Source organism: Rhododendron vialii, chromosome 3a (assembly GCF_030253575.1).
Source record: "Rhododendron vialii isolate Sample 1 chromosome 3a, ASM3025357v1".
In the NCBI taxonomy this organism is placed as follows: domain Eukaryota; kingdom Viridiplantae; phylum Streptophyta; class Magnoliopsida; order Ericales; family Ericaceae; genus Rhododendron; species Rhododendron vialii.
The window spans coordinates 15,393,135-15,418,224 of NC_080559.1; the positions used below are offsets into that span (position 1 = coordinate 15,393,135).

Sequence of the window (25,090 nt, forward strand, 5' to 3'; positions counted from 1 at the left end):
ACTCGCCTCATTTGCAAACCCCGGCTAGAGAAAAACAATCTACCTCCTCTATCATCACCAATATCATATGAATCAGATAGGCCCATTCGTGCTCAGATTGATAAAGTAAAGTATTAAAGTTCTGTTCGGATAACGGTTTAGTGTGCGATTTGTGGAGGAGGGAAATAAAAACATAAGGACAAAAATGAAGGTGAAGAAACTAGGCATTACTTCAGTTCCTACTTCCTATCATTTTAATCTCCTCCAACAAAAGATCCAAAAATCCATGACTCAAACAGTGCCTTACCACACCATGCTCATTCGAACAGCTTGAAGTACTGGTAGCCTCCAGACTGAGATGGGTGTGAAATTGAAATTTATAGAGATAACTGAAACAGAGGAAGAAGAAGAAAGATGCTTGCTTGTGTTTCATATTCACAGCTATATTAGTATATAACACTAAAAAAACAGAATTGCCTGCCCAAGGACGTACAAAACTTCCCGAGAAAGCTATAAATGAATCAATGGATAAAAATCTAGGAAAACAGTTTCAAAAGGAATAAGGAATCAGGAATAAGCCTGAAGCGAATAAACACCTATTCTTAGAAATAAATAAATAAAAAGAAAAAAGAGAACCTATTATGTACAAGGAGAGTCATAGCATAATTGCAGTGGCTAGAAGAATTGTGTGAGAAATATGCTGCAAACCCCACGAGCATACCCAGTTGACCAACTTCAAAGCATTCATAGCTTTTCTTCCTCTCCAAGGACCAAGAAAGTGGTAAAAGGTCAACAAACAGAAGCTTTCTGCCCTGCATAAAATCGTTCGGCATGAAATAGGCTGCCAGACCCATAAGCATAATCAAAGCATCCACCATCTTTTCTTTTTCTTCACCTCTACTACCGGCAGATCTAAAGAATAAAGCAAGTGTCAAGAAATCTGGTAACTGTAAAACTTAGTAATAGATGCCATCTAACCCAGGAGAGAGATGTATAGGCACAAAATCAACAACTCTTATCATGAAAGCACGTTAGATGGTAAGGCCAGGCAAGGTGAAAATGAACCAATATGCAATTGAGTAATAGTACCACAACACAATCTTATGCATTATCCTCAAAATTACTTAAAGAAGGTGACTGGAGCCACTGGAAGCAATCCTCATCCACTGAAACCTCATGTTATTGCTCCCCAGAGTATAATTGTATGTTGCCTTCTAATAAATGTCATCACTTGTCACAAAAATCCTGAAAATAAGTCCAGGATTCTATCTGCACAAAGAGATAGGTACTTACTCTCTTCTACGTAGACTCTTCCAACAGCATTCAGCATTCTTCAGTACCACTTCTGATACCCATACAGAAGCCTAATAGCTTAAGTGGTATATCCTTCAACTGTTTCAGTGTATGAAAGTTGAGGTATTCTAAGTCCCACCTAGGGCTGCAAACGAACAGAGACGCTCGCAAGCGGGTCGTCGTTCAAACTCGGTTCGTCAAATAAATGAACGAGCTCAAGCTACTTGATGCTCGGCTCGAATGAGCTCGCAAGCTGGTATATATACATATACATATACGTGTACCGGAACGGTTCAAGGGACACCCTAAAAAAACACCCAAAAAAACACCCATAATCTCATTCTCATAGTTCCCGATCAAATTTTTATGATCCGAACCGTTCAATGTGTGCAGAATGTGATTTTAAGGGTGCCCGCGAGAAATTAGCAAAAAAAATGACCGCGAAAGGTTTGATTTGAGCAGTTTTTATTTGAACCGTTCAATAAAAAACCGTTCGAAATTGTTCGAATCAAGCCCTTCCCGGTCATTTTTTTTGCTGATTTCTCACGGATACCTTTAAAATCACGTTCTGATCATATTGAGCGGCTCATATCATCAAAATTTGATCGGAAAACTATGAGGTGTTTTTTTAGGTGTTTTTTTGGGTGTCCCCAGAACCGCCCCGTACATGTACATATACATATATGTATTTGGAATATATATTATATATGTATACATTTTGAATATATACAACTTTGGGTTTTACTTTCCACGTGCCTTATGCAGCCACCACACACGAACATATGTCTACAGCTACCCTTGCACATCTTTTACCAATGTGGGACAAGTCTTGAGGTAGGCTTTTCATTGTGAGGGAAAAAAAATGAGTCCCGCATCGGAAGTTCTTGAGAACTCACACCCAGTGTACCAGTATAAAGAAAGAGTCCAGCTCACTTCCTTTTCCACGTGCTCCGCACAAGAGTTTCTCCAGATTTGGAGAGCCACGCGAGTCGAGTTTGAGCTCTCAAACATTTTTGCGAGCCGAGCTCGAACATGGTGAAGCTTGGCTCGGCTTGGCTCGTTTGCAGCCCTATTCCCAAAACAATGGCTTTCTCTATACTAGGAAAAGAAGAGATAGAAATTACAATCATGCATGTGAACTAGGGATGATATCGGTTCGGTTCGGTCGGTTTTTCGCCAATATTTCCACTGAACTGAACCAATCGGTTTTCCAAAATTTAGAACCGACACCAACTTGTTGATGAGAGAAACCGTTTGGTTCGGGGATTGTGAAATCGGTTCGGTTCGATCAGTTTTGTCAGTTTTTCGGTTTGAGATTTCAGACAGCAGGAAGATCGAACTTGGATGCCGCATAGATAACAAGCACTGAACAGGCGGCACAGCCACACCCATTTGGTCGTCTTCTTGCAACAATCGATGGAAAATAATGAGAAATCTAGTTGATTTCAGGTGTAAGAATGAGATGAAGGACTGAGGAGGTGAGATACTCCGATTTGTGTTACACCATCACCGTTTCGGATGGAGCTTGCAGATCACAGCCATTGATGGCGATAGACACAGAGAGAGGGGGAAGAGGACAGAGGTGAAGTCCAGACTCCAGTCCAAGTTTACTCCTTGCCTCCTTGGTTCATTGGTTGGGCACGTGGAGAGAATCACCGGCTGGCAGCTAGTACTAAACAAATGGAGGGTTAGGATTAAAATCAAATGGAAGAGTTAAGTGTCGGTTCGGTTCGGTTGTTTTCGGTTCGTTTTACTTGAAAACCGAAACCGAACCGAATCTCATATTTTTTCAAAATTTGAAACCGAATCAAACCGAACTACTCTTAAAACCAATCGAATTTGTAAAAAATGCGTCGGTTTGGTCAGTCTATTCGGTTTTTCGGTTAAAACTTTCATCCCTAATGTGAACTCTCCCACGTTCTGTAAACTGCCTTCAAAGTTCATAAGCTAAGCACTAGTGGCTCCCTATTGCAGATTCAATCACCATGGTAGTGGTAACCTCACAAAGCAATTTTCCTTTTCCCAGTTTCTTAAGGACATATTCCATTTAAGATTTTTAACCCCCCTTGTGATAACTGATAACACAAGAATATGCTTAATGCATAGGGAAAGAGACCAAGTTATCACCCGCCAGAGGAGGATCGAGCAAGCCAACAAATGATAGTTAGAAGAAATAAAGTGAATGTATGCATAGATCTAAAGAGTATGGAATTTATCACTTCGTTCACTGCAGTTTTAAGACTCTTGAAATAATTGAGAATTCCCATAAGAAATAAAATGACCAAGAAAAATAGTAAATTACACGCTATTATATACGAAAAATTATGAATGCATGCTCATAACTCGTAAGAAGGGAGTTTACAGCAGTGTGATTTTAAACTTCTACAGAATGCCAAAGCAGCACATGTTAGTCGTGTAATGATGATCTTATCTATGCTTACCTCCTTCAGGATAGATGGAGTTGTAATGCACCTCTGCCCAGAAGCTCAAAAATATAACTGCATGAGACGGAGATTATGAAACTTTTACCTCATCTTCTTATAACAATTAAAAATCCAAAAAAATAAATACGATAAATCAACATACAAACAAAAAGCAAAAAGCCAAAAAGAACATCGATGTGCCATATTGGTAAGAAGGAACACAAAATAAATGCCAGGACAAACCGGAATGTGATTGGCAATGCATAACAACAACATCAAACAACTTGAACACAAGAAAATGCAAATCAAAAGGAACAAGCGGACAATAGGGTTAATGTTAAGTAACATCGGAAGAACCAAAAATGGTACCCTAAGAGCAATAGCAACCATGTTGGACCGCAACTCCACAGAATGCATCCTGAGGAACTTATATGATACAGTAACAGGTAGGTTCATTTGGGCCTCAATAGTCACAATGCAGAATCTACAGCCATTCAGTCGTATTACTAAACCCTTTATACAGAGTATTCTTCCCGAGATGAAGTTCCCTTACAACAATTGACTTGGTCCAGATTCTTTTTTGAGAAGCCGACATGGCAAAACAGGTTTTATAATGAGCTTCATATAAACTTCTTTTACAACCTAGCATCAGACTTTGAACAAATTTCCTTCATGGGTGTGAAAGGTAATACTTAACAATTCAAAACGCGTCAACCAAAATTCTTAGGTAATGGTATCTTTCCAAGGGAACAGTATGCTTTAGCTCCTTTTTTGGCCTCAGCATTAATTGCCTGATTGGCATACATTTGCCGTACATTTTGTATGGCAAAAGCTCAAGCGGATTGGAGGCTGAGAGCAGCTAATTTGTACACATAATGGTCAAAGTTCGGGGGTCTAAGAGCAGCCAATTTGCGCAATATTGTCTACGGTTAGATCTTCCCCGATCGTATTTCTCCAAACACACGTAGTTTATGGGGATCAGTACTGGTAATACTTATCTTTACGATTTCTGCAAACCAATTTTCACTTCATCAACCGATGGAGTGACGAAATTTTTTTCACAAAACCAAAGAACAATACGTAGTGTTCACAACTATAACACCATTGTTCATCAACGAATCCAATAGTCTCCAGATGTTGCAGTAGAAATGCAAAACATTTAGTTTTAGTGCTTATAACAGAAGCACACACCAGTAGACTCTGTGCGATTCATGAAGCATACACTTTGTGTTTTAAACAGATATTGTTATCATTTGAAATTAGATGTTGATTAAATGGTAATTCATAGCATATCAACTCGTGGAACCTTGTTTATCCTTTGTTCCCTTACGTCTCTTACTCCATGTTTGTGTTATCCAGCTAATGGAGGACATCATCGCAGAAATCCGGCTTTACATTTAGTTTTAGTGCTTATAACAGAAGCACACACCAGAAGACTCTGTGCGCCTATTCTTGAAGCATGCACTTCGTGTTTTAAACAGATATTGTTATCATTTGAAATTAGATGTTGATTAAATAGTAATTCATAGCATATCAACTCGTGGAACCTTGTTTATCCTTTGTTACCTTACGTCTCTTACTCCATGTTTGTGTTATCCAGCTAATGGAGGACATCATCACAGAAATCCAGCTTTACAAAAAAAAAAAAAAAAAAAAGCAAATAAAAGTAGTCCTGCTTTACTGTCTTTCCCATGCCCTTAGTGACACAACAACTATTGGAGAGAACAATTCAGTATCAGTTTTGACAACAGCAAACAAAGGCACCATCACTTACTTCTTTCCGACTTCTGAGTGTGTGGAAGAATCTCAACGTAACAAGTATCTTTAAATGACGTTATGATAAAGATTTTGACTCCATACTGCAATAAAATTACAATCAGGGATTAGTCATTGTACCTCATCACACTATTGATTCATATCATCCTGCATTAAAAATGTGAATACAATCATACTCATACTAAACAAGTACCTGATTTCGGAAAAAAAATTTTGAGTTTGATTAGAAGAAATTAAGCTTTTCTGTCTTAAATCATTACAAATAGCTAGAGATGCGCGCGCGCACACACACAGAGCCACAAGAGAGAGAGAGAGAGAGAGAGAGAGAGAGAGAGAGAGAGAGAGATAGATTTGCTAATACCGTATCTGCAGCAGCCTGCAACGTCACATGATCACCCCACTCACCAGTCCTATAATCATGTACACAAAACGGATATGAGCAAGACCAAGTTCTATAAAAAGCAGAGATCCCACAAAGTTCAAGCAAAGAATGCTTCCATACTTGCTGATGTTTTGTAAATAGTGATCATAAGCCATTGGAACATAACCCTCGTACAATTCTGGGAGTGATTTTAGCTGATGACATTGATGCATTGAAAACAGACATCAAAACTTTAGGCCCAACAGAATTGTATGATGTCAATAGAAAAAAATTGACAATAAGTCATACCTATTTTCGGTAAGCAAAAATACCAACCTGCCCAACTACTTGTTCTCTTACAAGTTTGTGGTGCTCAGTAGTACGATAGATTTGATCTGACAAAGCACGGAACTGCAAAATAAAAATAAGGAGATAATAAATGGTAGACTATACTGGCTTTTCTGATGTTGAATATAACAAAATCTACCACTATCTGTTTACCACAATTTTTTAGTTCGATAATCCCAAAATGGAGGGATCACTAATCCGCAAACGAATCAAAAAGCAATGGTAATCAGCATCATTGCAATCTACGACTCTATGAGTAATCAATTACTACGCAGTTAAAAAATTCTTCTATTCTAAGTTGAAACCGATTATAGCTGATTATTAACATTGGAAGGCAACATTTCCATATGTTTGAGTGAACTCTATTCTCACTAATTTAAACGGTTAGCTCCTATAATGATATGTTGAACACTAAGAATTCAGAACTAAAAAATTTCCGCAATGCTAAATTTCTCCACCAAATATTGTAGCCCAAATGTTTACTACCCCTTTGTATTACTACCCATGAAACTTAAATTAGTATTGCTAGCACTATCATGCCCCCCTCCCCCTCTTTCTTCACAGGTTGTGAATGGTCCAGATTACTTTCTTTGAGGCTTGTTGCTTTTCCTTACTCCCAAATATGATGCTGCATCTACTGAAATTAACAAGCTCCATTATTCAACATTGTTTGGCTTGACTGCAGTTTGCACGCACTTAATTTTTTTTCACTTGATTCATATAATCAAAGGTTTACTTGATTTTTTGACCAAAAAAAAAGGTTTACTTGATTTGTTACAAGTTACAACAGACAATGAATCTTCAGTTCTTCATACATCTCCGCCAGTGTTACCATATTACATCATACAGACTCTCCAAAACATATCTAACTTTCTTATGGATGCATTCACTTATTCACATGAAACCGCATTCCGCAAGGCCATAATGTCAAATCAAAAAGTAGCAACAAACTGATTTTTCAATTTGCATAGGTGCTTTTATATTCGGAATGCAATGGTGGAAACGGGGAATTTGAGAACAGATCAACTGCAGAATCAATGTGATGAGGATGGAAAAGGAATTGAATACAAATTGAAGATTAGGGATATTTTTATGAATCCAATTTTGTAAGACTTTTTTTCATGCCAGTATGTCTTACAGTCTTACTACAGATTATGGTTGTGGTAGGAGTTTGTTATTTCATTGATAATGCTTATAGGACGATTTACTGATGGAAAAGAATTGAACTACGACGTTTTGAGATTTGATTCAAGTATCAATATTGAAATTACACAGAATGATGTAAATGATAATTTGAAAACAAACAGTAAGTGGCATGCAAGAATAATACATATTTAGTTGTTGTATATTTCGATGATACATACAAAGAAACTTAGGTGAAAGAAAAAATTTAGAAAATCACGTTCCCTTTTATGTTTCTTTCATTACTTTTCAGAATATTTTCTTTTCTTCCTTTTATATTCTTTTTGCTTTGTAGATGGGAATTGATGCAGTAAAAGACAATAAAAGGAAATCAAATTTCAAATGCAATTCGCACATAGCACAGGGTAGAAAAAGCTAGTGATCATTAACTCAGGCCAGGTAATGGAATCAAAATGACATACATCATATATGGGATACAGAAAGTAAAGTTACAATACAGGATATCATCATCCACAATAGCTTTATAAGTTCACTTTCATCTCTTAAAACCAAGGACAGGTATACAGAATACTGAGCAAAATAACTCATACATCCATGTACACATATAACTAGGCAACGTATAATTACAGCATTAAGAAGGATAAGAACTAACTTGACAGTTACCATCTCCTTGAACCTTAAGCTCCACCAAGTCATACAAACGCAATCTGAAAAGATCAGTGTTGTTGGTATTGAAAATACTTAATTGGGACCAATTTATGTGGATTGAAATATTGAATAAAAAGTGAACAGAAAGCAAAGACATAAGGAAGATATGCAGGTGGATCAAAAGGACTTGAGTTATGCACTATTTCTAGATACTCCCTCCATCCAATTTGTTGTCCAGTTATCAAAATTTGTGTCTTTCAAAAATATACTTATATCTTATATTTTATAATGTTTTTTATAATTTTGAAGACTTTGTATAATAAAACTAATTGAGATCTACCAAACAAGATCCGTATTGCATATTCAAAACATTACGAATTGAAAATTATAGACAATTTTTTTAGGGGTCAAACACTCTCAAAAAGTCTAAAAGTGGACAAACAAATCGGGACGGAGAGAGTATCATTTGTAACAACAAATGTGGATGCTAATAGTGGCAAACAAATAGACGGTTGCCTTCTCTTTTTCCACAACAAGAAAAAATAGGCAGAGATAAGGGCTGATTGGAAGGACCGAGCAAGGTTTCTTTTAGAAGAGAAAAGGGGAAGAAAAAAAAACAAGGAATTACCCTAAAGAATAAACATTCATAGTCCAAGAAAAGAAGAGAAAGGCAACGGACAGAAATCACACACACACACAACTAAACATGCCACTAAAAAATATAGCATGAAGAGATATCACTAAAAGGGCAGAAGTTCAAGGTAAGTATGAGTGCCCTTTGAGAATTCGAGACTTCCACTGTGATGGCTTCCTTCAACATTGATGGAGCTTTGTATATAGAACCCGCTAAAAAAGAAAAATTAAGATTGACTCTCTCATAAACTGTACAGTAATTACCTCCCCTAAATTCTTCATCATCTCAATACAGCCATGGGGAAAAAAAACTCAATTAAGCTTAAAAACACCATAGCTCTAAATCCTGGAGCCACCGGCATGAATTGCACATACACCAGCTTAATGAGGAGTCATATCCTGCATTATCGAAGCCAATATCTAGCTTAGGCAAATTTGTTACCAAAGACCAGGGAGTGCAAAATCCAGATCTGGAAGGTGGCCTTCAGAGATTTCCAGCTTCAACTAGTCACAGCTGACAGGAAGACACCCTTTAGAGCTGGACTTCCCTAAGCTGAGCAGAAATGCAAAGTTCATAAACCTCTTCACTAAATAACACCCACCTTAATTTCATCATCTTCAATATTTTGCAAGCAACCACCGTCACTTCCATATCTGATCAAATATGACTTCTACTGACCTCAATCTTCAGAAGAAAATCAATCAACTGCTTCAAACGCAACCACGATACTAACCCCCAACTAGCCTAAATGAATTGCGTGATGTTATTACCAATCAACCCTTGTCATCCATTGGTTTTCAACCTAGTTGGCTTTCTACTTAATGACTTCAGTAATGTTATTGGCTTATTGCATTCTTCATATTAGAACCGGACAGAGAGGGAGGAATACGCTGAATAAAGATAAGTGATACAAGTGCTAGATGGCTTTTATCTTTGGATATCACAGAGGGGGAGGAAGGCAGTCACGCAAGGATATTTGGCTATTGGTAAACAGTTATGAAGCTCGCTGTAGTATTTGGTTTGAAGTACTAAAAAGTTTGATGAACAAGCATATGTACAATATATCAACATCTCCACGATAGAAAAATCATGAATCAACCAGCACTGTGAAGTGTTTGTTGGCATTCCCCGGCAAAAGAATTTATGTACTTCATACTCAAGATATATTACCATAGGCAAAACATAAACACTTCAACTCTTTGTCCAAAGTTCTCCTTTCGAAATAGAAAAGTGTGCATTTGTCTTGCGCATTTTAGAACCCATTTCAAAAAGAATCATCCTGTTGCAGCCACCTGATGGCCACAAAAATAGGAGTTTCTTCATAACGTGATTCTGAATATAGACAAATGAAAAAGGATAACTCACCTGTCTAGAATACTGAATTTGGAGATCCAAGAATCAAGGATCACAGCTAAAATAACAACAATAAGCACTGAAACCCAAAGGGAAATGTACTCCCCCAGAGCACTGAAACCAGTGTGATGACAAATACATGAAAATAGAAAGAGCATAAGAGAAATGTGCGAAACATTACCTTTCAAGCAACCTTTGATGATCTGACATTTCTTCATCCGCGGAGGGAAGGTCTCCATTAATTTTAGGTACATGCTGCACAAGGCCAGGAATAAACAGAGCAATGTCAAGTCCAATCCAGTCTTTTCAAGATTGTAGCCTTGTAGGCTACTAACCGTATTACATGTCCCGACACATGTGAAAAGCTTTTCTTTCATTATAAATCACCGACCAGCATGAAGACAAAAAGCTTGGTAAGAGAAAGCATTAATGCATCTTTGTGCCTTTGTGGAGTAGCATGGTATCTATGACAAACAGGTAATTGCCTATCATAAATGAATATTTCTTGTCCTCAACAAGAATAACCTTCCATACAATATTATCTTACAATGCTCCCACTTACAGTAGCAAACTTGTTTGTTTCTCTACTATCAGATGAGTGACCCATCATCTCAAAATACATAAAATTTAGTAAGAGTTCATGTTAGCAAGAAAGTTCAAACGATTCGTATGTGATATTCCTCTTAATTTCAAAAATTTAAGGGAAAGTTTCGAGGGCAAGATACACTAGCCATATCCTCCTTGTTTCCCAATGTAATCCACGATGAAGTAATGAACTGCCATTATCTAAATAAAATAGGAATCCATGTAGGGTGGAGTGGTAATAGCCAGTGCCGGCCCCCACATTTGGGTTGCCCTAGCCCAACCTCATGCTTTGTTGCCCACTTACTATTAAGTCATACAAAATATAAATAAAAAAAAACATACAAGTACAAAAAAAAAAATCCGAATTTACATTGTTTTTTTAGCTTGAATAGCATAAAAAAAAATCAATATCAAAACGTAAACCCCGGTTATAGTGCTTTAATCTCTCTTGCGAAATGGTAGTTCGAAGATAAAAATAAAAACCGGGTTAGCTCGCTTGATTTATTTTAACTATGATATTTTTTTAATCAAATGTAAGGACATATTACTTATATATTATTGTTGCATTTATTAAGTCTGAAAATTTCCAACAAAGTAATTTGATTTTCGTAATGTCATGGATTGGGAGGAAAACAAAAAGTGGTAGAACAAAAATTGTGGATTGAGAGGCAAACAAAAAGAGGTAGAACAAAAATTGTTGATTGAGAAGAAAACAAAAGGAGGTAGAACAAAAAATGGAGAAATAAAGAAAAGAGGAGGGTGGGGGGCCTGGGAATCAAACTCAGCCCAGTTGGAGCTTTCACAGCTGCAGTGACCACTACACCAGGCGAATAGTTTGTGCTACTATGGGAAACTTTTTTGTACTTATGATCTAGCTTAGTATTTAATTTTGGTTGCCTGGGGTTGCCCAAGACCGAGGGCTTGCAGGCTTACCCCGGCAATAAAGCCTGAAAGCAAGGGTTTGAGTACAAGGCAAGCCACTCCATATGTCCCAACATAAGGATTGGCAAACTAATGGTCTGTAATGACCTCTTCAGCTGTTAATTAAGATTTTCATCCCCACAAACCGACTGCTCCAATTCTAAACCTATCTTTCCATTATCTTGTGAATCAGAATATAATATCCTGAAGTGTAATTACGTTGGCAATAGACATTTGAATGAAGGCACTAAATGCAGTCTTCTAAGCAAGCTCAGCAACACAGTGTAGAGGAAATATACGTAACAAAATATTATGGATGATGACTAGCGACTAAAACGTTCGAAAGATTGAGAAAATAAGTCCCTTAAGTCGCTTTGCTCATGTGGGTGCTAATCTTGCTTTGGGGTGGGAAGGGGAGGTATCCAAGTCTCTTTTGTACACAAGGAGATTACATGGAAGAATGACCAATGTCGCAACAACAAATAGTATCTAGAAGGAATTAAACAAGAAAGTGGATATGTGCTTGTGCATGTCAACATTAGTGAATGTCTATGCGTAAATCCACCCTTAGATTTTAATGCATGGCTCACACAATTTCCATAACGCACCAATACATTTACAACCATTGCCACAAAATATATAAATTGCATTCCCACAAAATGTACACATTTTCATGCACGTCATAATGTATAGTATCCAAAATAGCACACAGAAAGATAGCAAGCAATCCAAAGCTTTATAGGTTGATGAACTGAACTCAATCTTCCTGTGCAAGCTGCTAATTCAGTGAAGACTCTATGTAGTACACTTGCTCATTTACACGGTTAAAGCATAAGTCATGGATAGGCAACAGAGGCAAGTTGAGAAAGCCCACGAACCGATACTTCATGATTACGTATAATAAAGTCTAAAGATAATAATTTGCTTACGAAAAGGATGGATATACAGATACATATGTATTGCCAAACGCAAGGAAAAAAACAAATGATTTAGTCAAGAAAACAATCACGAGGTGAATCGATCTCATTAAGCTACTTTCTATCTTCTCTGCAAAGAAGCAAAGTAAAGTTCCAGTATCATCAACTACTGGATACTTGACACATGACCATTCGAGAAACTATTAAACTACTATTTTTATAGAAGAAAAACATGCGAATATTTAAACCCCAAGTAGTGCTACAGGTACCGACGGGGTCGGTACCGAAATCGTAGGGACGGCCGCGCCGGGCCGTCTCCGGCCACCGGACGGCCGATCCGAGCGGTCCAAAAATTCTATAAAAAAAAAAACGAGGGGGCCTACGCGAGATTCAATGGCATCCGAGGTGTGTAGGGAGCTTGATCCGAGCACCCTTTTTTCGTGAATATATGTATATACACACATATATACATATATACACGAAAAAGGGGTGCCGGATCAAGCACCCTACACACCTCGGATGCCGTTGATTCTCGCGTAGGCCCCCTCGTTTTTTTTTTTTTAGAATTTTTGGACGGCTCGGATCGGCCGTCCGGTGGCCGGAGACGGCCCGGCGCGGCCGTCCCTACGATTTCGGTACCGACCCCGTCGGTACCAATACCATTTTCGTTTAAACCCCAATCGTTTCCTTTGGCAAGTTTTCATACTTTATATCAATTTCATAAACTTCTTATTAACTATAGCATGAATACAACCATGTCAATATCTATCAGAGTACGCCATTGTTCTCCAACAATTTTCATTTGACTGCACTGCATTCTTTTTTGTTGTAGGGTTATTATAATTTACAATTACATATAAATATCTTTTTCCCAATGTCTAGTAGACTAGCAAATAATGAACTTCTGAAAGTATATAAGGAAAGAATAGAACTACAAAGTAGCTACACATACAGGAACAGGAACCATCTGATTCAACCTCTTGCCCACTTCACCATCAAGAACAGACTCATTTGCTATCTCCGGGGAATATGGCTGGCTCTCGACAAAATTCGATTCTTCTCCCAGGCTAGAACATGAACCAGAATTTCCCCTTTCATCTGTGTCTCTATGATCACCCCCATGCTCTACAGTAGAAATGATATTATGAAAACAACCCAGAGGGAAAATGATAAACAGATAGAAACCGAATAAATTGTGGAAAGGTAGAGCTGTTTTTTCCCAAGTACCAACAGTAAAATGTCTGTTTGAAGGAACCCGCCAGTCCTGAGATAGAATGGATGCTTGCAAATCTTCTTCCCCAGCTTGTGAAGATCCAGATGCTTCAGCAGCTGCAAGTCGTGATAGTTCTTCTTGTAAAGCATGTGCAATGATCTCATCATTCTCCACTTCGTCGCATTTTGTCTCGCAATATCCTTCTTTGACACATTCAACTTGAGATAAATCCTTTTCATAATGAATGGAACTACCAGGGGAACCACCACTAGGTATACGGCAAATATCTAGAAGATGAAGACCCCAACGAACAACATCAGGATCTTGCTCATACATAATCATCTGCTTGTATTATCTCCCGAAAGGCTCTGCACCAAGAACAGCCATATTTTGGTTTTGCATTCTTTCATTATTAAATTTCAGACTATAATTACTATCAAAGAAAATAGTAACCTCTCCTACTAGAATATTCAGCTCCAATTTATAAATTACCAGCACAGGCCATTGTAGTTAATCTTTCATTGCATTTGTCATATTGAGATCATTCAGAATATCAAGATTACAAAATGCAATCAGATGAATCGTCAACAACTTAAAAACAAAAGCATTTGTCATATTGAGGTCATCTCAAACAACAAGAAGAATACAAAAACCAATCATATGAATCATCAACAACTTAGAAACCAAAGCATTATCCATCTGAGAAATACGAACTTATTAGAAAAGAACAAACCAACCGTTCCTTTTTCTCAGCAGACAACTTCCCTGACTTTCCGCCCGCCCCTCTCAAAAAAGAAACTTGATTTGGTAAGACTATCTGCCTCTCAATCCAGTGCTCCAAAAATGGAATTAAGCATCAAAATTCCATAATTCAATAAGTTCTCAAGAGACTCTTCTAGCCTTTGTAGAAAAGACGTCTTGTAGTAATATCCTTCCAGAGTTTCTTAAATTTTTTTCTTTTACAGGTCATGATTTTGAGACAAATTGAGCCGCCTCTATATATCACCATACTCCAAAGTACTAAAGAGTGCATCACATGGAAATTATACAATCAAGCATTTTCTTCGAAAGCAATTTTTACTTTCACCAGATGTTTGGCTACGTATCTCTTACTAACTAATCAAGCAGCCCACTTTGCCACACTGACATAAGGCTTGTTTTGTTGCTTACCATAGAAACATAGTCAGGGCTTCCACCTTAAATCCATCTAAGCAACAAATCTAATGAGTTAAATCTGATTAGACAACAGATTTACATCCTTTTCCACTATTTTCGTAACTCGGACTTACGATTACTGACCCAATATTTGTCTATACAAATGAACTAAGGAAAACACTAAAGCTTCTAAATTCTGCCTATGAAACGAGCATATATAAACGGTATTAAATTAAGAAGTCCCAATGTAACCTCTTTTCTACCACGCCATGACAAATGCAGTCCTCTCAAAATAAACTTTCCACTGCACAAAATGAAATTATTTCCTTATTTGTTTCCCAAAGTAATGAAATATACCGCAGACATAAGGAGAAGCTCCAAGGTACTCCACGCCCCATTAAAGCTCAAATGACATCTAATCAGTGAAACTGAAAAGTGGTCCATACTTGAGCAACGTCTGTTAAACCCCTAAATAGCACATAGCTAAAAGAGTCCCAGGTTAAGAAGCACCGACACGCCTAAATGGTCTCTGTAACCATGTCGTACAGTTATGGGACATGCGAAGTGGCATAGGTCCCTCCTCATCTTCACAAGATAGACAAGTTTGATCCACATATTCAACGTGGGATACGGAAATCCTAACAGTCCCTTTGTTTCCCACCTCAAACCATTCATCTAAAAACTAACAAATAAATGATTTTCTTCATTCATTTCCCTTCACATTCTATAAGTACCTTTACTCAATTCATACATCAAGCCATGATATCTGGCAACACTTCCCTCCCTCCCTCTCTTTCTCCTTAGAGGCAAAGACAAGAACAGGACCTAATTGCCCACAAGAATGGTGGCTGGATGGCCATAAGAATTCCATTTTCATGAAACCAAGCCTCTGTACACACACACACAGAGACACACATATTACTATTTATATCAAAATCTATTTCTACTACGAAGGGAACCCCCCCCTTTTTGGGTAGACAAATTTTGAAGTTGGCTCACTTTTTGGGTTCTCATAAACACCCATAAATTAGAACTGCCCACACACTACAACTGCCATAAATTAATTTAACTGTTGAGGGCGAATCTGTAAATCCAATATAGCATTTATCTTAATCCACCCCCATGTTTCGCCGTTGCAATTACCAGTTCCATTTCTGCATTGCATGCCCGTACATGTACTTCTCACATCTGGAAGCTATCGAGGGTGGGATTTCCATTTTCCATTATCTAGATACACCTACAAAGATCTTCATTGTAAGTTTTGGTACTCTCTTTGCAAATATCTAGATACACCTACAAAAAGATATTCTGTTGAAATTTGTATTTTATATGTCTACAATTGGGTGTTCTGTTCTTTTGTTCGCTTTTCTTTTTCAGTTTGCTTTGTTTTTTAAGCCTGTAGTAATCTATTTGTGGAAATTGCACATGCTTTGCGTGTGCATCAAAAACTAGTGTATGCGTATGTGTGTGGTGTGTGTACATATACACACATATGTAAAGAGAGATAGAGACAGATGAATAAACTCAGTGGAACACATATCTTTCTTTCCTCTTAAACAAACAGGCTGCAATATGGAACGTTAAATCCCATGCTATGAACCAAGTAGTAAGATCCTTTTACATAGGTTGAAATGGTCAAACTGTTTCATTACTCAAGTTCATGACAACATTGCCTTGAGGAATGCAAGAGCTTTATGTCACACCAACCTTTCTAAAAAGAAAACTACTAAAAGAAAAAAGAAGCACTTTCATCAGGGACAAAGTTAAATTGAATTATACAGCTTATCAGACAGGCATAAGTTCATCGCCACTACCCATTTATATAGCTTTTTGTATTGCTTCTACATCCAACTGCAAAGTAAATCTTTAGAAACCTAAAATTCTCATATCACAACTCCTCAATCCAGGGTTTAATTTGGGCCCCAAAAAATCTCAATTTCCCAATCCCCAACAATGCATCCGCTGTTGCAATATAATAGACTTTGTACAGAAACTAAGAGCTTGTTCGTTTGGGGGCTTTAAAACCCTTGCACACGGTCTCCAATAGATTTTCTCTATCTACCTCTCTACACTCAAACCTCCTTCAAAACCCAAAACAAACAAGCCCTAAAGGACCCCATAATCCGCACACAATAAATATTATAGCTTCCCATTAAAAAGGTGTTAGATTACGGGTGTATTTGTAATTAGTGTATTATTTGTTCTATTGTATAACTAGTTTCATTCTCTAGGACCATAGTGCAATTAGTTTATTGTGTTATATACATATCTCACATTAATGAGAAAATAACTCAAATCTTTGGGTTCCCATTCCACGTCTCTCTCTTCCTTTACAACTTTACATGGTATCATAGCCAGGTTCGATCCTAGGGTTTATGTGTTCTGATGATTTCGTTCCAGAACAGTGACGTTGAAGGATTTTTGCGTTTTCCGGGACTCTCACTGACCAACCTAGGCCATCGCCTGCCCCCTTTCCTACTCCAGCCCAACTTCCGTAGGTCCACCACTACTACCAGCGACTTCCGCAGGTCCTCCACCAGTCATCTCTGACCACCGTTAGCCATCTCAGATCACCAGCAACCTCCGGCAATTTTTGTTTGTTCTCGGAAATTATTAGGTCAGGACTAGCAACCTCTGTTTGACCTCCGACAACCTCTGTTACACTCGGATAGGCTCGGACCAAATCCGGTTGCTCTTGTTTGGACTGGGTAAGGGTTGTTTACACCTATTTGGAGTTGGGTCAGAATAATCAAGTTTTTACCGGACCCCTATTTCTCTTATTCTACGTAGTTTGTCATCATCTGAGTTTTGATTGAAATGTCGGATGATAAACAAAAGCTTCCGCTAGTATAAAGGATGAGTTGAGTCATGTAGGGACTATGGATAACTCTCCTCTGGATATTTGCCACATTAAGTTAGATGGTACCAACTACCTAATTTGGTCTCGCGCTTTTACTTTAGCTATTGAAGCCAAAGGGATTTCAGAGTTCATTGAGGGCCCTGTTACTTCACCTGTTAAGGCGGTTGAACTCAAGAAGTTCAAATCTCAAAAATCATTAGTCATGACCTAGTTGTTTAACTCTATGAGAGCTGATTTTCGTCATACTTTCCTGCTCCTTGATACTCCACATCAAATTTGGACTACTGTAGCCCAAACCTATTCTCAGCAAGGAAATGATGCACAGTGTTTTGAGTTCAGGAAGAGACTTCGTACATTGAAACAAAATCATCGATCCGTCGTTGTGTACTTTGCTGACTTGAGTGGAGCATGGCAGGAATTTGATTATTATCAGGGGTTTCAGGCTATTTGTGTTGTTGATGCTACAAATTGGCTGAAGAGGATAGAGAAAGAGCGTATTTATGACTTTCTTGCAGGTCTTGATATGGAATATGATCCGATTAGAGTGTAGGTGTTGGATCGTGTTCCGTTTCCTTCTTGGGGAGAGGCCTATGTCATTGTTCAGCAGGAGGAAAGTAGGAAGGATGCTATCGTGCATACTCCTACTTCTGATCGTTCTGCCTTGGTTGCCATTCCTCAGGGTGGGCTTGTTCCACAGAGTGGTAAATCACAGTCTGGAGCTAGCAATGAGCCTATTGATTGAGAGTCACTCCGGTGTGATCATTGCCACAACACCGGCCATGTCAGGGATTTCTGTTGGAAGTTACATGGTCGTCCCTCTCGTGGGAGAGGGGGTGGACGCGGTGGTCGCGGTCGTGGTCCCATGCGTTCTTAGACCCAGGCCCATGTTTCAGAGTCTACATGGGTTGCTACCTTGCCGAATTCTGGGTTCAGTACTGGGGTTCAGGCGTCTTCTAATCATGTTAGTGACTTTTCTCAGGGGGAGATGCAAACTCTCAGGCGCCTAATGGCTCGGATTGATTCTCCATCTACTATAGCTCCTACTTCTATAGCAAGTCCCACTTCATCCTATTTTGCTCACACAGGTATTCAGGCTAGTGCATTTACTGCCTCTTCTGCTATTCCTTGGATTATAGATTCTAGTGTTTCAGATCATATGACAGGTTGTTCCTTTGTATTTGATTCTTACTCTATTTGTTCTGGTAAGAATAAGGTCAGAATAGCAGATGGATCATTCTCTGCTATTTCAGGGAAAGGTTCCGTTCACTATTCTCCCTCTATTTTCCTTTCTTTAAATCTACATATTCCAAACTTTGCCACTAACCTTTTGTCCGTAAGTAGTCTTACTCGTTCTGCAAATTGTTTAGTGACATTTTTTCCGACTCATCGTATTTTTCAAGAACTAGACACAGGCAAAGTGATTGGCAGTGGTAAAGCACAGGATGGCCTCTATTTTTTGGAGTTTGCACCTCGTTCACCTATGTCATGTAGTCTTGCTCAGCAAGCAGATATGAGTTCAGCTCTTTCTATGTTACATCAGTGACACAATAGATTAGATCATCCCTCTTTTGGGATTTTAGAGAAACTTTTCCCTACTTTAATTAAGCAATGTTCTAGGAGTCAGTTTTTTTGTGAAGCTTGTGAGCTTGGAAAACATAAACGTTTATTTTATGCACCTATTAATAAACAGAGTGCCTCTCCTTTTATGGTTATTCATTCTGATGTTTAGGGTCCTTCCCTTATTACCTCTCTTAAAGGTTTTCGGTGGTTTGTCACTTTTATTAACTGTTATTCTCATGTTACTTTGGTGTATTTACTTAAGTCAAAAAGTGAAGTATTTTCTTGTAGTGACAATAGCACTGAGTATATCGATAGGAATTTTAGGGCTTTTCTGGATGAAAATGGTATTCTTTTTCAAACAATTTGTGTTGACACTCCGCAACAAAATGGAGTTGATGAATGCAAAAATCGTCATCTTTCTGAGGTTGCTCGCTCTCTTTTATTCACCATGAATATTCCCAAATATTTATGTGAAGAAGCGATTTTGAGTGCATCTTATCTTATCAATCGTATGCCATCTAGTGTTCTCCACTTTAAAACTCCTATTGAGTGTATCCCTAACATTTCTCGTGTCTTGACTCTTCCCCTTAGAGTTTTTGGTTGTGTGTGTTTTATTCATGCTCCTCACCCTTCGGGTGGCAAGTTAGGTCCTAAAGCCCATAAATGTATGTTTGTTGGGTATTCTCCTACCCAAAAGGGCTATAAATGTTATGATTCTCATTCTAGAAAGTTTTTTGTCTCTATGGATGTCACTTATTGGGAAACCACGTCTTTTTACTCAACCTCCACTCCATCTCTTCAAGGGGAGCAGCATGTTAGCTAGTCAGGAAGAAATAAGGGAGGAAGAGATGTTTCAGAATCAAGGGTCATGGTCTTTACCACTTCCTTTTCATAGTGAGGGGGAGAAGGAGAAGTTTGGAGTGGAACCAGTGTCTGTTGGTAGTGCAACACAGGACATTAGTGGATGAGTGGATGGAAACAGGCATAGACCTAGTGAATGGCCTGCTACCTTGGCAACATATCAAAAGAAAGGCAAAGGCAAATCTTTATGTGCACTGCCACCTTGCCAATCACCATCCATTGCTTCAGTTCCGGACTCCTCAGCTGACTCATCTGGTAATGAATCTTCCCTCATTGAACCTCCTATTATTGATTCTGATACTCTTCATGTTGCTCTTCGGAAAGGTGTTAGGTCATGTACTCAACATCCCATTTCCCAGTATGTCTCTTATGATCGTTTATCTCCTTCGTACCATACTTTTGTTTCGTCTCTTTCTTCTATATCTATCCCACAAAATTGGCAGGATGCATTCATGATATCTGAGTGGAAAAGAGCTATGATAGAAAAGATGACGGCTTTGAAAAAGAATGGCACTTGGTAGCTGGTGTCACTCCCAGGGGGAAAGAAATCAGTGGGATGCAAGTGGATTTTCACTGTCAAGCAAAATGCTGATGGTACAGTAGAGAGATACAAGGCAAGACTTGTTGCCAAGGGTTTTACTCAAACCTATGGTATTGACTACGAGAAGACATTTGCTCCAATAGCAATGACCAGTGTGCGAGCTCTACTTTCTTGTGCTGTCAATTTGAATTGGCCTCTTCACCAGTTTGATGTGAAAAATGCATTCCTTCATGGGGAGTTAGAGGGGAGATGTATATGGATGTACCACCAGGTTTTTCTTCCTCTGAGACTGAGAGAAATGTGTGCAGATTAAAGAAGGCTCTTTATGGGTTGAAACAATCACCTAGAGCTTGGTTTAACAGATTTTCGAAGGCTATGTTGAGGTTTGATTACAAACAGAGCCATGCAGATCATACTATGTTCATCAAGGGAGGTGCTGGTAAGATTGTTGTCCTTATTGTTTATGTTGATATACTAATGACAGGCAATGATGTGACTGAGATTCTCAATCTTAAATCTAGTCTGGCTCAAGAATTTGAGATTAAGGATTTGGGACCATTGAGATACTTTCTTGGAATGGAAGTGGCAAGGTCTGATAGAGGTATTTTTATCTCTAACGGAAGTATATACTTGATCTTTTAGAAGAAACAGGTATGATGGGTTGTAGACCTGCAATTTCTCCTATTGAGGCTAATCATCATCTTAGTGGAGATGTGGGGGAGCGCACAGATAAGGAGAGGTATCAACGACTTGTAGGTCGACTGATATACTTAGCTCACACCCGACCGGATGTTACTTATGCAGTGGGTGTTGTTAGTCAATTTATGCATGACCCTCGTAGTTCACATGTGGATGCAGTTTATCGTATCTTGAGGTATCTCAAATCAACTCCAGGGAAAGGAATTATGTTCTCCAATCATGGTCACCTACGGTTAGAGGCATTTACAGATGCCGACTAGGCTGGTTCTGTGGATGATAGACGCTCTACTTCTGGCTACTATACTTTCCTCGGGGGCAATTTGGTTACTTGGTGAAGTAAGAAACAATTTGTGGTCACCAGGTCTAGTGCAGAAGCTGAATATAGAGCTATGACACATGGTGTTTGTGAGCTCTCGTAGCTCCAAACCTTATTACGTGATTTGGGAATTCCTGATAATAGTCCTATGAAACTCTACTGTAATAATAAAGCTGCGATTAACATTGCTCATAATCCTGTTCAGCATGACAGAACGAAACATATAGAGATGTTGGGGATTCGAGCGCGCAAACCCACGATCGACACACACAATCAAAGAACAAACTAACGAAGAGAAAACAATCACAAACAGAGAAAAGAGAGACACAGAGATTTTACGTGGTTCCGACTTGAGCGATGAACTCAATCGTACGTCCACGGGGTGCTGGGGTGTTTCACTATGATAAAAAATATGTCAGAGTTACAAAAGGAGGCAGCCCTAGCTTTGCTTTTATATCATAAGCATACAATGGACCGAAACCCTAAAAAGGCTGACCCGCGCGCATCTCGGTTCTCGCTCAGGTTAAATAGATTTCATCCCAACAAGAGATTGACAAACACTTCATCAAGGAGAAGCTGAAGGAGGGTTTGATATGTATGCCGTTTGTGAGGTCTGAAGATCAGTTAGCTGACATATTCACAAAAGGGCTTGGTGGTAAGAGTTTTCACCCTATTGTGCTCAAGTTGGGCTTAATAGATATCTTCGCACCAACTTGAGGGGGAGTGTTAGATTACGGGTGTATTTGTAATTAGTGTATTATTTGTTCTATTGTGTAACTAGTTCCATTCTCTAGGACCATAGTGCAATTAGTTTATTGTGTTGTATACATATCTCACGTTAATGAGAAAATAACTCAAATCTTTGGGTTCCCATTCCACGTGTCTCTCTTCCTTTACAACTTTACAAAAGGAAAAAGAGTTAATCTCAAGTATAAACCCCCAAATCCAATAAGAAATAGGCCATTATGTAAATTGGTAAAGTGTATAAATTGAAGGTAGGGCATAAATGCGTATATGTATTGGGTATTTGCATAATTACGATGTGGTTCGGTTACAGTTACGGTTTGAGGTTCGGCTTTCTGTGCAGTTATCACATGAAACCAAGACCCGGCCCGGCCCGACCGGTTTTTCAAATTCAAATACCAAAACCACGGTTAAGAAATCGGTTAAAAATGGCACCAATCGGTTCTGTACGGTTCAGGTAACCAAGAGTTCCGGCGAGATTGCCATCCCTACAACAACAACTATGCATTCCAAACTTACACATGAAGAAATCTCAAAATCCATCCAGAAACCTTACGCATTAAGAAATCTCAAATTCCATCCAGAAACCTTACGCATTAAGCAATCTCAAATTCCATCCAGTTTCAGGCAAATCGAAATTCTCGGAAAATTCGCAAACCCTAATCCTAATACCAAACCTCCGAAAACTCGTATCAATTGAATAAGGAAGCGAAATTCAACCGAACAAGATCAAAATCAAGCAGATATAGTGTACATTACTACTATGTACAGAATCATATAATAATAATAATAATAATCATCTTCCTTTACAGCAACTGAAAAATGGTATACAAACCTAGAAATTCGAAGAACGAACGGGTAAAGAACGCCGATGTCTGGCTGAGAGACAGAGAGAGAGAGAGAGAGGAAACGACGTCACGAGTTTGAAAATGTACAATGGTACTGTATATCGAAGCGACAGGGTAAAGATGGAGCAACTTTTTGAAACTGTGGAAACGTAACGGAAGCCGTTGATTTTGGCGTCTGCTTCTGTTTTCGCGTGCTGCTTTTTTCTGAAATGAGAAAATCTGGTTATATGGTGGTGGACCCCAGTTTTATCTATCATAGATGTTATCAAGTGGAACAAAAAAACCAGATGCTACGCGCACAACATTAGCAGAGGAGTCCACGTGGAAGGATCAGGTCCGGCTGGATAGGGGAATCGAGATGGGTACCGGGTGGGGTACCACGTGGCCGTGCCCACGTGGTGCCCGAGTAATCTATCTGGACCGTTTAAAAGTATATTGAACGGTTTAGATTGAAACTCTCTATCTCATTTCACCCCACCACTCTCTTTCCTCTTTCTCTTTCCAAATTCGAGTCGTCTAAAACCGAAATGAATAATCCGAATGTGCTGAGCGGACACCATGTGATACCCCGCACTGAAAATTTTCTCGAAACCTGGAGTCTCCGGTTAGTATAATGGATGGAATGGATGCCACAAGGGATGTCATGTCTGTGTATATGTATAACAGGTGCAAATTTGTTTACCTTCGTTAAAAGAAGGTGACCCTCTCTCTTATTTGTTGAAAGTAACGTTTTCCCTATTTTAAAGAATGTGAACAAAATTAATTTCGGTTATTTATGGAATACTGGATAGGATACTTTTGCGTGCGAGAATTTCTTTAGAATCTCGTTTTTAATGTTGCAATGAAAATCTTCTCTTTTGGTGGAATTTCTATTAAAGTAATACCAAAAAAGCAATGCTAGCTTTCAGATTTTCCTTCATCGTTAAAATATAAATGGACAAAAAGAAATTAAAATTTTCTCCATAAAAATTAGTACTATATATATGAAATAAAAATATTTATTTGGTTGAAAATTTAGCGGACTTTCATTTATATAGTTTCTATCTACCTACTCACAAATCTTAGTAAAATTTCATTTAGTTTGGCTTCATAACAGTGATCCAGTGCAGAAAATATTACAAAAGCTCAAATTATATATATAAAAAAACATAAAATTTTTACTGTATTTTTTTAAATTAGGAATGTTCGTTTTAGCCTCTCAAATCTAGTGTAGCCGCCTAGGGCCCATGTTGGCGGTAGTGACTCTCTACCATATATGTGCCATTTTTTCTCAAATGAATTGATGACATTACAATATTATGTGTGCAAAAGTGAACTGGAAAAGTACGATTATAAATTCATGACAATAAAACTCCTATTCTTTTGGTAATTGATTGACAATCTTCTCCCTCATCATTTAATGTTTTCTATTTTCTTTTCTTTGTTTTAAAAAATTTAAAGAATTGTACAATATGAAATTTTGTGCATCACTGCTACTTCATACGTAAGGCTAATTTGATGACAAAGAATCTGTCTGTTTCATGTCATGTAGCTAAAAAAGTGGACAAAAGAAGTCAGCGCTTGCTTTGCTAGAAGGTGGGTTGGCTCAAAATTACTACGATAGAAGCTCTTGCAAAAAAAAAAAATTCCGCAACAAAATGTTATCAGTAAAATGAGATCAAGATTTGCTTGGTATTTGCATTATAGCATATAAACAATCAGAATACAAATTAACCGCATTGTTAGTAATTAATTATAGGTAAAATAGTCCATTTGATAGCTAGGTGAATTGCCAAATTTACCAATGGGTTTGTAGCCTAGTTGGTAACTATTGGCTCTCTATTGTGGGAGATTAGGATTTTGAACCCCCTGTGGATTAACTCATTAACTTTCCTCACTAACTCCCACTGATGTATACAATATTGACAAAAAA

The 25,090-nt window shown here is 38.3% G+C and overlaps 1 protein-coding gene across 3 annotated transcripts; it reads right to left on the bottom strand.

Moving 5' to 3' along the window:
• Positions 1–384: 384 nt before the first annotated feature.
• Positions 385–23,369, bottom strand: LOC131318688 (OVARIAN TUMOR DOMAIN-containing deubiquitinating enzyme 9). 3 transcript variants are annotated; one of them, XR_009197784.1, is made up of 11 exons: positions 23,166–23,364; positions 13,609–13,962; positions 13,334–13,506; positions 10,140–10,213; positions 7,976–8,030; positions 6,169–6,243; positions 5,974–6,047; positions 5,833–5,881; positions 5,592–5,618; positions 3,714–3,770; positions 385–891 (listed from the first exon to the last, which is right to left on the bottom strand). XR_009197784.1 is itself a non-coding variant. In XM_058348618.1 (11 exons), exons 2-11 carry the CDS (start codon positions 13,934–13,936, stop codon positions 842–844), a joined length of 1,020 nt encoding a protein of 339 aa, XP_058204601.1. In that variant the 5' UTR covers positions 13,937–13,962; positions 23,166–23,369; the 3' UTR covers positions 385–841. The 3 variants fall into 3 exon arrangements, 2 of the variants coding, with proteins under 2 accessions (XP_058204601.1, XP_058204602.1); XM_058348618.1 differs by lacking the exon at positions 5,592–5,618 and adding an exon at positions 5,470–5,554 and having other exon boundaries at positions 23,166–23,369; XM_058348619.1 differs by lacking the exons at positions 385–891; positions 3,714–3,770 and having other exon boundaries at positions 5,597–5,664.
• Between the last annotated feature and the right edge of the window lie 1,721 nt (positions 23,370–25,090).